This window comes from Sycon ciliatum, chromosome 4 (genome assembly GCF_964019385.1).
Source record: "Sycon ciliatum chromosome 4, ocSycCili1.1, whole genome shotgun sequence".
NCBI classification, from domain to species: domain Eukaryota; kingdom Metazoa; phylum Porifera; class Calcarea; order Leucosolenida; family Sycettidae; genus Sycon; species Sycon ciliatum.
The window spans coordinates 6,920,522-6,936,096 of NC_088646.1; the positions used below are offsets into that span (position 1 = coordinate 6,920,522).

At 45.2% G+C, this 15,575-nt stretch overlaps 2 protein-coding genes across 4 annotated transcripts; one reads left to right on the forward strand and one right to left on the reverse strand.

Moving 5' to 3' along the window:
• The first annotated feature begins 212 nt into the window (after positions 1-212).
• Positions 213-10,931, forward strand: LOC135814171 (cyclin-L2-like). 3 transcript variants are annotated; one of them, XM_065327250.1, is made up of 11 exons: positions 213-606; positions 3,045-3,119; positions 4,380-4,489; positions 6,883-6,967; positions 7,714-7,752; positions 7,927-7,991; positions 8,132-8,294; positions 8,531-8,572; positions 9,011-9,067; positions 9,440-9,668; positions 10,069-10,931. In XM_065327250.1, exons 1-11 carry the CDS (start codon positions 424-426, stop codon positions 10,590-10,592), a joined length of 1,572 nt encoding a protein of 523 aa, XP_065183322.1. In that variant the 5' UTR covers positions 213-423; the 3' UTR covers positions 10,593-10,931. The 3 variants fall into 3 exon arrangements, with proteins under 3 accessions (XP_065183322.1, XP_065183324.1, XP_065183323.1); XM_065327252.1 differs by lacking the exons at positions 213-606; positions 3,045-3,119 and adding an exon at positions 4,737-4,764 and having other exon boundaries at positions 4,393-4,489; XM_065327251.1 differs by lacking the exons at positions 213-606; positions 3,045-3,119; positions 4,380-4,489 and adding an exon at positions 4,754-5,754.
• LOC135814172 (vacuolar protein-sorting-associated protein 25-like) lies at positions 10,614-13,594 on the reverse strand. Its single transcript, XM_065327253.1, has 5 exons — positions 13,453-13,594; positions 13,235-13,380; positions 12,652-12,705; positions 11,840-12,007; positions 10,614-11,214 (listed from the first exon to the last, which is right to left on the reverse strand). Exons 1-5 carry the CDS (start codon positions 13,512-13,514, stop codon positions 11,087-11,089), a joined length of 558 nt encoding a protein of 185 aa, XP_065183325.1. The 5' UTR covers positions 13,515-13,594; the 3' UTR covers positions 10,614-11,086.
• Positions 13,595-15,575: the final 1,981 nt, after the last annotated feature.

Genomic DNA, 15,575 nt, shown 5'->3' on the forward strand with positions numbered 1-15,575 from the left:
AGGCATGGTAAAAAAGAAAGAAAAAAGTGTGTACCAGGGAGTCGTAAAAGAACGACTCCCTGGTGTGTATCATGTACGCGCGTACGCTTTTGCTCTAAAAAGTGCTACACTTGTGAATGACGTCGCTTTTTATCAACACGCATGCGCACAGTGTGAAATGAGCCGTCGCGCGCACCTCGCTACGCAAAACGACCGTTTGGCAAACGTTCGTTTTGTTCATGCATGCATGCAAGACTGCCAAGAGCTAGAGAAAGAAAGACTTTCGTTCGCACAAGGAAACCTTTTTTGCCGACTTCCAAGTGCATTGTGCTAGTAGGATATTTCTAACTACAGGCCAGTGAAAGGAGGAAACGGAGTGGGAGAAGCCAGGACATATTCTAGTTTTACTAGTCTCTGCTATTTATTCAGTGAATATCGGGCTCAATGGGATCCGACGGAAAGCCCCTGAAGGTTGCCCTTACTTTGGAGAATTGTATACTGCCAGATGACCGTTTACAACAGACACCTTCTCAGAAAGATGGGCTTTCTACCGATGATGAAATGGACATTCGTCTTATTAGTTGTGAAATGATTCAGCATGCGGGTGTTCTGCTACGGTTACCGCAGGTGAGTTTTGCTATTGTTAGTTTTTTTTGGGATAATTTCAGCATTTGAAATTACAGTAGAATACTAGTACAGGTCCTCCCTCGTTAGTAGATAATATCTGGGCCATCAAAAAAGTTATCTTGTAACAGGACTTGCAGCTAAAGGTGAAATAGGCACTGATTCGTACTTACCTGGGCTACCTGCGATACAGTTGACCTACCCTTATAACGATATTTGCGTCACACGGCTGTTCACGTGCAGGCACTTATCAATATGGCGTCGTTCGGTGCGATTTATGTAATATTGTGCGAATATTACAAATACGCGATGAGTTTGCGTTTTTGCAAGAAACTCACGTCGATCCTCGCGTGGTTCCACGATTTGGGACGCGAAACCAAGAGAAAAGTTTTGAAAGCGCTCGAGCGAGATACTCGACTTTTCGGCAATTTGAGAGAGAAAGAGGGTGGAAAGGCGTCCTGGCCTGCCCAGTTAGCTGTCTTTCCGCTTCAAACTTGCTCGAAGTACTCCTGGCAGTCTGGAGATTGATCTCGCCAGTGATTGTCAGCCTCTGCTTGGCGTGCTCGCGTGTACAACATTCAAGTTAGACATTTCGTAATCGTTCAACGCACAATAGGGTAGATATCACAATTTCAAGCTCACTTGGCCGGCTGCTGTCTTCTTCTACAATATCCCATATGCCGACTAAGCAATTTACAGCAGGAAGCAGCCTTCTACACTCAACAGCAACTACAGGGCCACACCATTTTGTCTTCGAAATCAAGAGAAAACAGGCTCCTGACTCGTCGCGCGTATTTAGAAGTTCACGCGCGTATTCTAATGACACTTGGGGAAGACAACCAGAGGATAGTCCTCTACCTGGGAAAAAATCGATCTAAGCTGGGAAAAAATCGGGAAGGGCTTCTCGGAGCCGAGTTTGTCAGCGACGACACAAGGAGTATTCCAGAACGAAGCCAAAGTCGCACGACCCAGAACAAATGTTTCTTGAAGGAAAGGCAGTCATGTGAGGTACGAGCGGAAAGCTTGAAACGAGACGCAGATGATCAGCGTGTTCCCCGGGCTGTCCGGGCTGACTAGTCTCCAAAATCCAGTGGAAACCATGGCCTACTCGTGTTCTGACGATTTGAAAATTCAAATTTTCTTGCCATTGAAGCCCAATCGAGACTTTCGGCGGCCATATTGTTAAGTGGCGTGAAATCGCACAAAAAAAACAGCCGTGGTCACACCAAGAAATATTGTTATAACTAATATAAGGGTAATATTGTTATGGGTAACTGGCTCATTTCATACACATACGTCATAATTCATAGATTTTGTTCATTTTTTACACTCTTCATAGCATAAAAACTGGCGTAGATACCCAGTATGTACACAGCAAGGTGCCCACTGGTGCCTCCATTGCATTTCGTCAAGTCCCACCGACTTATCAAGTGAAGCTTGCCCTACCTGGGTAGTGGGCTCTACATATTCCCTGCTAGATATTGTTATAAAATGGAAAATGTCGATTGGTCAGCCCATTTTATATCGTTATAGGGGTAATATCGTTGAAGCAATAATTATTGTTATAGAGGTAAGGCATTGTGTACACAAGTCAATGGAGTGATTTGGTTCGGCAGAAAAATATCGTTATAAGGGTAATATCGTTATAGAGGTTATCGTTATAAGGGTAGGTCGACTGTACCACATACATTATCGACGTTTCAACTAGTATTCATATAAATAAGATAAGTGAAATCTCCCATACCGTAAAAGCCCGTGTATAGGCCCTGGGCGTATAGGATAGCAGCCTCGATTTCCTGGGCGTTATTTTGGAACCGGGCGTATACTTGGAATAGGGATAGCAGTAAGTATTGGGTATCCGTACCTGTACATGTACTGGTGTTTCCGGCATACTTGGGCGTATACATGGGCATGCGCGCTATTTCGAAACAAAAGTGTTGACTTCCCTTGACTGGACGTGTACACGGAGGGTGGGCGTAATTTTGAGTGGGCGTATACAGGGGCTTTTACGGTATAGCTCTTCTTTGGATGCAAAAGATCGTATAATCTACGAATACATAGATATAATACGTTGTGCCTTTCTGCTTTATCCTATGTGTTTTGGTCTTGGTCCTGCATGGTCAATGTTATCTTATACTGAGGGTTTGGCACTCCAGGGACCTGGGCAAAGGGTCGTTATAACGAATTTCATGTGCTAACGAATTATGTTGTAACCGGACTTGTAAACAGTTATAGACCACGTTTCGCCAGGGGATTTCAGATTTCTATTTACTAACGGAGTTTATGTACTAACAGGACTTGTTATAACAAGGGAGGACCTGTAACATGAGAATTGCTTTGGTTCTTGCTTCATGGTTTCACGGTATTGGCGTTGTGAATAAACCCGTTCTCAAGTAGTAGTAACACGAGCATCCATCATGGCCTTCACTCTCTCCTTACAGGTTGCAATGGCTACAGCACAGGTCGTCTTTCAAAGATTTTTCTACAGGAAAAGTCTGGTGAAACATTCCTACGAGGTAAGGTGACAAAAATAATGTTGTCTTTGCAGACTTTTTTCTCCCTATCATCAATACCCATGAGTGTCTCATATCCGGACACCTTGGCACTGGCATTGCCCGTAGCTCAGGATAACTCATTTACCACGTGTCGTCTCATCTTGACCGTTTGTTTAAATGATGTTGGTTTCTGCACGAATTGTATGGGTAGAGCATAAAAAAAGAATGCACTCAGGAAAGTGTGTGCTGATCTGGCATTGACAACAGTTTCAATAGGTTTATGTACACGTACATGGAAGAAACTCATTCCAAATACATGTAGGTGGAAATTAAAACAATTGTCATGGCAACCAGTGCTGGAGGTGTCCGGTAGAGAGACCTACATTTGTACCCGTATCAAAGGTGTCTGGATAAGAACTGTTTACACGGAAAAGGCAGGGTTTTATAGTACATGTATGGCTATTGCCACACAGCCCCGACCTTGCACTCTGCTGAACAATGTAAAAAAAACGGTCAGATTTCTTTGGCGACAATGTGAAATACATAATACAGCTTTCTGAGGGGTCCGTGGTCCATAGGTACAGCTTGCTGTTTCCACTACTCACCTACCATGTATATGAGAGCGCAGGGCTTGTGTTTCTCACCCTACTCACATTAGCTGCTTTTGGCCTCAACTATGTTCCTATGGGGATTTCATGGGAACGTCACTAATGTGTCTTTATGTAGTGTGATACGGACTAGAGGTGTAGTTTGCCTTGGGGCTTATGGTCTTAGGTGGATATGGGCGTAGTGAAAATCAAGGTGGTTCATGCTGAGAAAACACTCGCTTTTATAAACATGTCCCTGTGCCCCCTTTCATTGCTTTTACAGTATTGAAATGAAGCCAGGAAAATGCTGTGGACTGACTCCCTTTAACCATGGCCCTGAGACACCTAAACACAGGTCTATTGCTTCATAAGAGCGAGTTACCTCCATCAGGTTATGGTTTTGTGTGAGCCTCGGAACAAGCTAGTTTGATAGCAAAAATGGTGTGCGGAAGCATCGTGAGCCGTGCTAAATCATGTATTGAGCTCTGCCATCACAAAGCAGGCGCGGAAATTGTCACCTTTGCTGCTGGTCTGGTTTAAAGTTACACTACAGCGGAATAATTCACTTGAACTTTTTCTACATTTGCTATCTTTGTTACGTTCACTTGTCTTTATTTAACATTTTCTCTGTATGAAAAGTAGTAGTGCGGTGCGATCTAACTTTTGGTGTTAATGGTTCTTCCTTGGTTGCTAGCACATAGCCATGGCCTGCCTCTTTATGGCTGCTAAAATTGAGGAGGCACCACGGAGAATACGAGACGTTATCAACGTTTTCCACCACATCAAACAGTTCAAAACTGGCAGGTAAGAGAACAATATGACTTGGAAGTTTTCGCATGTTTTGTCGTGTGTACTTTGCCCTTTCTTCTGGCAGATTGGATCCAAGTAGCAAGTACTATGCAATTAGTCTGCTATATTGGTGTGTTGTTGCCTGGTACACCACTGGGCAATAGCCAATCTGGCCGGATGCTTTGTGAATGTGCTCTCCTTCTTTTTCTGAATGTTCCATGTTACGAAAAGAATTGCTTTGTTATGTCGTTTTCTTCCGCAGCTGCTCAATGTCCCAAACTTAACTATGGGTGAGCAGTAATTCCTTCTGCTATCTGTACCGGAGAAAGAGCTCTGCTCCCGTGGAATGGCTATGCACGCCCACTGGGTGTGCACGTGGTTGGTCGGTGTGTGGTAAATCTGTGTTGTGCCTTGCGTTGTTACTTGCTAACCAAGTATCCTGATGCTGAGCCTTAGTGTAGGGAATCTGATATAGGACTAGGTCTTCGGTAGTGTTGCTTATCCTTAGCTCTCGTACTTTTTCACTAATCTTTAGCATTTAGACTTCCTTTTTGTTGCACAGTTATTGGTATTCCACTGAATTCTCCAGTTGGCCCCTACTGTAGTACACATTTCTATGGGTCTTGGTTCGTCTTGCAGTAGTCTGCTAGTATGGTATCGAGAATATCGGGTAGATGCCTTCCTTGGTAGGAGGTTGTAAGCCCAGCTTGTGAACATTTCAAGCTTTTGGTGTGTGGCCATTCAGGCCAGCATACTTAACACCTACTGCCAGTATGGTATTGTTGCTGCAGGTCCATCAGCATAACATCATGTTGCCCTTCTACTACTTGGAAGTACCTGTTCAAAACAATGAATGGCATGCAGTACTACTGAGCATCAACACCTCACCGTTCCTGTATCAGCCATATGTCGGCCAATACCATGGGTCCACCAGATTCTTGATGGATACACCTGCTGCCATCATTTGCCTCGCTGTGTTCCACTGTATGAAGGCGCTGGCCACGATCTGATGTTCTGCTATCTCCATTTGCACCTAAGTAACACTATGTGTGTACTGGTAATTGTTTTACCTGCCTATACTTAACTGGAGAACACTGGAGGTTTCAATATCACACCTGATGCAGTCAAATTGCTTCGTCAGCTGTTCACTGTTGTAAGGAGGGTTATACAGGTTTCTCTTTCCTTGTCGTTGTACCACCACAGACTGCGATGATATCAGCTGTCAGATTGCCCGCTTTCACCCAGGGAATAGTATTTCACAGCCTGTTCAACCCTACTGTGTAAGCAGTGGTGCCCCTGTTTCAAAGCCAGCTCTCTCTGCTGTGTAAGCAGTGGTGCCCCTGTTCAAAGCCAGCTCTCTCTACTGTGTAAGCAGTGGTGCCCCTGTTTCAAAGCCAGCTCTCTCTCTGCTGTGTAAGCAGTGGTGCCCCTGTTCAAAGCTAGCTCTCTCTGCTGTGTAAGCAGTGGTGCCCCTGTTCAAAGCCAGCTCTCTCTACTGTGTAAGCAGTGGTGCCCCTGTTCAAAGCCAGCTCTCTCTGCTGTGTAAGCAGTGGTGGCCCTGTTTCGAAGCCAGCTCAGCTGCACAGTGTTCTGCCACAGTAGTCCGGCGGAGGCAAGAAGTTCTCATCTTCAGTATGTAGTTACGTCTGGTCTGGAGTGATTCTGAGGAAGTGTTATGTCCTGTCTCTTTGCTGAGAGCTGAACACCATTAGTATAGTTCACATTGAGGCACCTGCAATGTGCCATCATTATGTGGTGCTAAACCCCCAACCATGGATGACCACAACTCCCGAGCATGAGCTTTGGTCTAGAAAGATGGCCCTAAGCCACTGGAGTACAAGGCCAAGATCTCTGCTGGCCGTGGGTGGTTAACTTGTTGCATCTAGTTCTATGGCCAGTTTTATCTGTTGATGCGCAGTTACACTTGCTGCTTGGTTATTTGAGTCTCGTTCGTTTCCGTGCAGTGTGGAGGTGATAGATTTCATCCCAGGATCTATTCCGTGAGCTGAACTTAAGGCCTTACTGCATCGCTGTTGTCTGGTGTCTCCAGTGGCGTTACATTCTGCAGGTGGAATGTTTCTGTTCACGGCTTACACTGGGAGCAGGTTGAACACTGATATTCTTTATGCTGCTCTTCTTATGCTGTAGATATTTCCATGCCCTCCTCTTCTTTGAAGAGTCCTTATAACACTACCTTTGACGTTGTGCTGTTCTTGCATTTGTTGTGTTCCATCTGTATAAGTGCTCAGTGTTTGGCTCAGGTTTTGGCTTCCAAGTACACATCTGCAATGGTCTTCACAGCTTCACCACATCTATTGCCATTCCACGGCTGCAGGCAGGTTTGGCATGTTGCAGCATTGCGAGCGTTGTTCGTTGTTTCTGTCTGTGTGCGTATGTGCCTTGTTTAGATCATTTGAGCCGATGTCGTACACTGGAAACTCATACTGGATAGCTAAGAATGGCATCATCACTGCTGAGCGACGTGTCCTGAAGGTTGGTGTTAATGTATTTGCCGTTCTTGGTCCCACATGTGTTCTGTCGGTGATTGCATTTTTCTTGAATCTTTCATAGCAAGATTTTTCTGTATCTCTTAATTTGCTGACCGAAAATCCTATATATAGGATTTGAAAATGTGTGCCTTTTATGCCGTTGTTATTGGTCATCACGACCAATAATAACGATATAATGGTTTTCATGGAAGTTGTTAATATGTTTGAGGCATGAATGTTTACATTTTAGATTCATAGGGCGATAATATTTCTGATGAATATTCATTTTCAGCAATAATTGGAAATTTGAGCATAATTGTTCAGCTGCTGTCATGAAAAGGACTAAAGCAGTGAATGTACAGAAGAACATTGCAGGTGTGGCACGGGGTGGTTTCATGACGACATATCGCACATGCCGTCATGAAACTACCAGTTTTAAGGATAAAACAAGGTCCAATAAAATCTCAAATCCTATATATAGGATTCGAAAAATAGGGCACAGGCCTTAGTAATATTGGGCAAGGAGATGAGCCTGAGATGGTAGTGTTTGAAAAAAATATCTTATTCAACTCTCGATATCTACTAAGACCTAGCAAGGAAGAATTGGTCACATACTTTTTGCTATTCTCATGCCACACCCATTTTGAGTTGAAAAATATGACCAAAATCCTATATATAGGATTTAGCAAATTAAGAGATAAATTACTGTAGCCGAGGGAGTTATGCTTTTGTCTTTTTCTTCCATTGCAGGAACTTGGCTTTTGTTGTCATGTCAAGCATCCACACAAGGTGAGCATTGTGTTTCCTCTTTATTTTGTGCTATTGCGGCTATTTGGTTGACCGCAGCAAGCTTGGTTTGGTCTCTTTCCTACTGTATGTCAAATTTTATATGCATGGATTTGATGGCATTCGCCGGAATAGTTCAATCATGCCGAAATCCCTCCTGTTTTGTTGTCTTTGCAGTTGATCACCACGTTCCTGCAGATCCTGGATCATGGCCGGCATGAGAAGCTTGTACAACTGGCATGGTTAGTAATACTGGAAATACTGTACTTCAGTAATTTCACACATTTGTGTTCCTGGCTGTTGCTTTGTATGGTATTTGTCTACTATTTGGCGGTGTTCTTGATGCGTGTGCCCTGTGATGCCTTTGTGCTTGTGGCTTCAGGAACTACATGAATGACAGCCTACGCTCTAATGTCTTTGTGCGCTTCCCGGTTGAGACTATAGCATGCGCATGTATACATTTGGCAGCGCTCAAGCTGAAGGTTGCCTTGCCAAGCAACCCTCCGTGGTACTGGGTGTTTGACACATCTCTGGAGGATATTCAGGTAAGATCAGTTGCATTGTATCACAAGCTCTCTTGCTATTTATTGTGACGTGTATGGATTTTGCACTCCAGCTTTCTTCCATCTAGAGAATTTGGTTGGGGTGGTTCCCCTGCATGAGATTTTTCCTCTAGTCACTTGATCAATTCGATGTAGTAAAACTCCATCTAATTCAAGCTACACAGCACCATTTGAGCTTATGATAATGTGGTTATGCTGTTATCTTGATGTGCTTGCAGATGATCAGCTTCACCATTCTCATGCTGTATGAAAGGAAACAGGTAAGTAGGCCAATTTAGACCCGTGATGTTAGTCACTGTTAGTGGCTATTGCCATCCCCCATTATGTTCTCCTTGGCCAAGTATGTGATTGATTGCTTATCGTCAGCGCCTGCCCCGAATTTTCAACCCGTTTGACTCGCAGGCTGGCTGGTGGACTTACACAATCATTAACGTTTTTGGGGGTTTGGCAAACTTCGTTTTGTTTACCTGTTCGATCTTCGTTCCCCAGCATCAGTGAGCATGTCTACTTCATTCTGTACATATGTAGCAGACGTAAAAAGCTCTCTGTTTTCCCACACGGGCCGTCCTGTTCTAGTACAATCATGTACATACACAGACAACGTGATGACTCACTAAAATAATGTTCGTGCACAGGTTTTTGTCTAGACCTGAGCCCACATTCGTCTCAACCTAGGCTGTTCTTGTTTTCTGTTTCAGCGTTCACTTGGCGATTTGGATGATGCCATTGCGAAAGCCAAGAAGTCTGTGTCTGCTGTAAGTATGATGGTGATGCCATTATAATGGCAATGTATGTATACGTCTGGAAAAGAAGTTAGGCTAGACACGCAAATAACTGTAAATAAGAAAGCATGCTGGTTTGCAGCATGTTTGGATGTCTAGGCTTCATAGTTGTCAGTGAAGCATTACATTGGAAGGTCATGAACAACTTGTGTGTGTGCCAAGTGTCTTCCTTCTCATCTCGATTACCGGTAAATCTCTTTATATACTTCCTAGTGACACTGTGTTGTGGCATGTGCCCCGCGAATGTGCAGGAGTTGGTAATAGCAGTGGTCTGGTCAACTATGAGGCTGCTTTTAGGTGCTGTAATTCTTTCTAACCTTTGCTTTCCCTTCTTCTTTCTTGTAGAACTCGAGTGCATCGAACGTCAACTCGCCGGCAATGACTCTCTTAGCACCGTCCCCAGCCCCGCCAGAGTCTGTGGCTTCTAGCACCAACTCACCAGCTCTAGCCCGTGCCTCCTCGTCAGCGCACAAGCACAGTAGCAGCCTTGCAACGAATCGCACCGACTCGCCCATGCCCAATGGAAATGGCAGTGGAACTGCTCATTCTTCAACTTTGCCTTCATCGCCGAAGAGTAAGTACTGAAGGGATCAATATTCCAAAAAGGTGCATGTTCTACCACAGTGAAACCCGGATATAGCATAGTAATGCTTGCCGTGACATGCACTGCAGCACTTGCTTCCAGGGTAGTGTTGGGGAGTCGGTCACGGCTATTATCCTTTGACTTGTGAATGCTGCATTATTGACATCCTGACTGTTGTGGCAAAACAAGTTCTGTAATGGCAGTGTATATTTCCCTTTTCATTCCCTCGAATCTACCGTATGAGGCTTTGTATTTTTAATCTCTTTTTCCTGGGTTCGGTCCGCGCATCTTTACAGTTTATGGCCCCTTGCCTCTGTTGTGGCTGCTGTAGCTGTAATCATGCACGGCTGATACTGACGGCACTGCTTTGTTTGTCATTCGCTTCTTTCAGAGAGCCCTGGAAAACGGCACGAGAAGGCCGAGAGTCCAGCCAAAGGCCGACGGAGTGGTGATGATAACAGCAGCGCCAGTGGTAGTGGTTCTGGCAGTGACAGTGATAGTGGCCATAGCAGCACTGGCCATAGCAGCAGCAGCACCGGCAGTAGCAGTAGGGATAGTAGCCCTGCCACTCGCCGAGGACGCTCTCCCGACGCTAGACGACATTCACAATCTCCAGACCGCTATAACAGCAGAAGTCCGCCAAGAAAACACTATAGCCGATCTCCAGAGAGGCGGCGCAGTAGAAGTCCACACGGCAACAGAAGACGTCATGGGAAGAGTCCAGGACGCCGACGTAGTCCACATCGTCATCGCAGCAGAACGCCTGAACGACGTCGCTCTAGAAGTCCATACCGGCGACTTGCTAGCCCTCGAAGACGCGATCGTGAAGGTGGACGCTGGAGGGAGCGCGATGATCGTGGCCACTCCAGGTTCTCTTCTCACAGTAGCCGGCATGACAGGCATCGTGATCGCTAGTATTGCAACAACCAACCATAGTACTAGGCAAGTGTTTTTTTTTATCCTTTTCAACTTGATGGGCATATCCTCCAGTGCTCATACATTCTTTTCATAGCTGTTCAATTCTCAAAATTTAAAAAAAAAAGTTAACTTCTAGATGATTGTACAAAATCTTGATTGAAAACATCAAAAAGAATTTTTATGCTTGATCATCCACCATATCAACTCCTCTCATGAAAGTATCATGATATCCCATGAAAACAACTGGTTTGTAACTTCATGCTCAATGCATTATAACTGTACTTATTTTGTGGGCTTTTCTCCATTCTAGCAGAATAAACACGTTCAATGTTTTTACACGTTCAATGTTTTTAAGAATCTTGCGCAGTGCAGTGCTATGTTGTGGTATGGTGTAGCAATGGTAGCAGCAAGAGGTGCACAGCTTCAATATGTACAATATCAATGTACATGTGTTGTATAGTGGAGTGAGAAGTTGCCGTGTCTGATCTTGTTCATGAGAAGAACTTGATCCCGCCGTCAGAGTCGTCAGCTTGGGTGCCCTGCATGAGCTCCGCCTTGCCTTGTGTTTGAAGCACACGCAGGGACTTCTTCAACATCCACAGGTCCATGCCGAAAAATTCTGTACATGAGGAAAGAAGCGAAACAGGCCAGCAGGAAGAAAGCATATGTTTGCACTGCAAAGTGAAGTTGGGCTGACAGGTAGCTGTGAGCATTAGTGACACTACTGTGACCGAGCAAAATTCAGGCACAGTTGAAAAAGAAGCAATTGTCATGCACACCAACTGTAACAAGAAAATGCTCAACAGAACATCTTCACAAGTGAGTTTTGTGTGATACCACACAAGGGATCTCGCAGATCGGAGAACATACAGCAGGGTCAACCGATCAAGCCTGGCATGTCCGTAAAAGTTATTCCTTGCTATTAAATCCAAATTAGAGCGGTGAATAGTATGAAAACTGCAGACATCAGAATGCACCATGATGTGCGGTGATATCTGCGCTTTTCATGCTCTTCATAGCAATTACAAGTTCTCCGCAATTTGTACCGTAAATGAGATTTTCTTCCGGGCTTTCCGGACATCAGCAAGCAAGACATCATGGCGTGCAGCAGTAGGCATCAAGCTCCAATCACAGCAAGCTATGTTATGGCCTACTACAGTACTACTATGGCTAGATTTCCAACACTGCCTACTCATGTACTGGCGTTGTAGACAACTCGCAAGGAGCATGCACGGACATTTTACCTTGATCTGCTGCATCATCTCCTGAATGCAAGTCATAATAGGTGCACACCGTGTTGGTGAATCCTTTGCTGGCTACCCATTGGAAGATGAGTGCAGCCCATTCCTCCGGTGTCCGCCACATGACATAGCAACGTGTGCGCTTGGTTGCATCCTCCCATTCCACGTGACCTTCAGAAACAGATGACAAACCAGACATGAATACCATGATCATTATTCGAAAGATGTCATTGTATGTTTTGTACAGGGTGGCAAACTCGTCAGCAGCTCATGATGCCACTCTATACCAAACACATTCAAATAAGGATGATATCAAACCTCCTGTAAAACAGTATCACATTACAGTCCTTTCCTTAACACCACACACACACACACACACACACACACACACACACACACACACACACACGCACACACACACATGCACACACACACACACACACACACACACACACGCACACACACACACGCACACACACACATGCACACACACACATGCACACACCTACGCATACACGCACACACATACGCATACACGCACAGCATGTACTTTGCACATAACGTCGCGAGCGATTTCCCCCTATTAGGACTCCGCATATAGTACAATGTTTGTAGAGCACAAGTAGTACACTCATGTAGTCCTTGCACTGCATACATGCGGACAATGCAGAAAAGATAAGGGCGTACACTACATATACATAGCAGTGTTAATCCAGCAGGACCTCTCAACAGCAATGACAAAGCCAATGTCCCGGTAGGGTTATACTGTATATGCATGAGTCGGCCTGGTCCACACAAGCATAAGACACGCTCACCTTTTCTTTCCAGGGAAGACAAAACTACATTGACAGCCTCCAATGGCAATTTACCTACGCGAAACCAGCTAAGGATATTTCATACAACACAGCTTTAGATTTCAAATCAAGAAACAGTCACATGCATCCTGACGGCATTTTACTTTGAAGATGATTGTACAACTTACACCACCTGCGTATTGGTTAATGCTTTGTAGAAGGCATGTTAACAGATAACATTAAATGGGGACTTTTGCATGAAATTGCGAAGGTCTCTACTACATGTACTCAGTTTGGAACCATCATTTCAATTATGAAAAGAATGAAAACATGGTTTTCTGGCAGGCAGTAAATTCATATCGAAATATACAACTACATGTAAGCAACTCCACTCTGTTCACACTGTACATCTTTTGACATCACTGCATATCAGATACGGACTCAACTATACTTCACAGTATACATACTGCATAACCATTGAAATGCGCTCACAATTTGAGTGCATTGTTCTCTCAATTCGAAATTTCAAAAAATAACTATTGAGAAAAATCCTTTTACTAGTTTTAGGATCGCATTGCCTTGTTCCGGTAGTGCGAGAGGATACGATTTATCACTGCATTATGAAAGAGTGGTGATGATTGCGCCTCAGTCACATCCAATATGTACTGCTTGCTTTGACGATAGTACGACAAGACCAAATCACACCAGGCAGCGATTTGCTTGCTCTGAGTATCTGCATTCGTCTGCAATCTGCACCAACACAAAATTGGCAACCATTAGCACGGCACAATCGAGCTCTGCATCCAAACAACACCTCCCTACGTGAAGAAAGGTGGGAAATTGTACTGCCAAGGCCAATCAAAGGCTTCTTCCTTGGTCGCCATTCTTACGCCATGCTTCACTGGCCCAGAAATGATTACAATAATTATTAATATTTACATTATTGTGCATGTACAATTTTTGGGGGGAAACTCAGTTTTTTTACCATTCCAAACGCCCTCATTCATGCAATCATGGAGTTTTGGCAGAGTCCTTTTATCATGAACATGGGCAAGCAGTGGCCCCTTTGTTACAACCGGGCTTGTCACAATGTTGGTAGCACAGTAAAGAGTCCACCATGCAGGATAGGATGGCAAGCTAGACATGCATGATTTGGCCCAATATTATTGACTCCTGGTGATGTTATACTAATTATATATTTATAGACAGGGAGACGACTCCCCGCTCATACTTGTCATGACACCTGCCGGGCTTTTTGCATGATCTGAGTGATAACGTGGCCTCGTTGCCGGAGACAGAAACTTCAAGTTGAGTGCTGGGTAAAAGCAAGACTGCCGGAGCCTCACCATTGTCCTCAGTCAAGTCCAACTGCTTTGTTTCAACAGCCTGCTGGGTAAAAGCAAGACTGAGCCTCACCATTGTCCTCAGTCAAGTCCAACTGCTTTGTTTCAACAGCCCTTTTATCCATGATCCATTACCTAAAAGTTGGATACTAAGCCCCCCCCCCCCGCCCCAAGTTGGATAGTAACTAAGTCTACAACCCCTCAAGCCGGGGTGGGGGGGGGGGGGGGCTTGGGGCTGACAGGGGAACCGTAACAACCTCCGCCGATCCGATTCACTAGTGAAGTCAGAAGATACAATCATCATGTGACCATTCTAATGCCTTTGGAAGGGTTGTCCGGCATACATGTACGCCCGGGATAATGTGACCGTGAGCTTCTGATTTTCTAGCCCAGTAAAGAGATACCAGGCCGGCAGGCGTGTGTGCGTGGCTGATGCCGGTGCATCATTGGCTAGATGGCGAGTGCACAGAGATCGGTGGAAGAGGTGGACCGTGCAATATCCAATATGCCGTCAAACGTAGCCTACGACTTCCCTGAGGTGGAGAGTGCACCCGAGCCAGTCTTGCTTCACGATCATGATGGCCAGTAACATAAAAGGGGGGGGGGGGGGGAGAGGGCACCATAGCTTGGACACCGTCGCAGAGTGCCGAGCTATCCGCATGCACTGAGTGCAGAATGAAGCGGTCGAACAAGTGAGTCCATCCCAAGAAGGAAGCAGTCACCGTCTCGGGATGACTTTTAAATGCCTTGCTACGAACGGTTTAGCCAGTTTCTCCAACACTGCATCATTAGCCCGGATGCTGTGATCCGGCGATGATGCAACTGAGCAATGGAAGCCACGCCTGAGCCTGCTCCTCTCGGCCGGGTTTGCAAGGGATCTCATCTGCACAGCATCAGTAGTCGCCGCGTGACTCACTCTCAGAGTCCCTCATATCAATGACACAATGGTTTACGGTTTCCTGGTGCCGGGTGATTATCATACCATGATTCACTATTCAGGGCCGGACTGTACTGCCTGTTCCTGTAACTATTACTGTACAGTCATTTACGTACATTGCTACATAATTTTACAGTAGTAGTTGATGTACGCTGCTACATTGTAGTGAAGATAATTATCAGCTCCTAAAACTTGCGGCCTTGTATGTGAGTCTGGTGTCTACGTCTGGCAGTCCCACCTCCACCTCCGCTCATTCGAGAACACCACAGCAGCACAGCGTCTCAGTGCAGATTTAGCACTCCCTGGTTTCAACTCAACCTTTACTCGTCTGCCCACGAACGAAGGTCATTGGCTAGATTAGACGTCAAACAAATAAAGGCAAGGACACTTGCTTGACACTCTGAGTCTCGAAACTACTTGTCTCTCAGTCTCTGTCCAGAGGCAGAGATTCTTACTCAGCTGATTTTTCTCACTGAATCCTCGGGCCTCGAAGATAGCCTATCCTGCACGTGCCGCTAGGTTGGCGTCGATAAGATCAATCTAGCTAGATCTGTGTGAACAATACATGCAGGGCATAGCGCACTGCTCCATGATTCAGCGGATTTGAAGTTTTTTCGAATCATCTTTTGGCTTGCAACCTAGGGTCGGTCTTTCTCTGACATGAT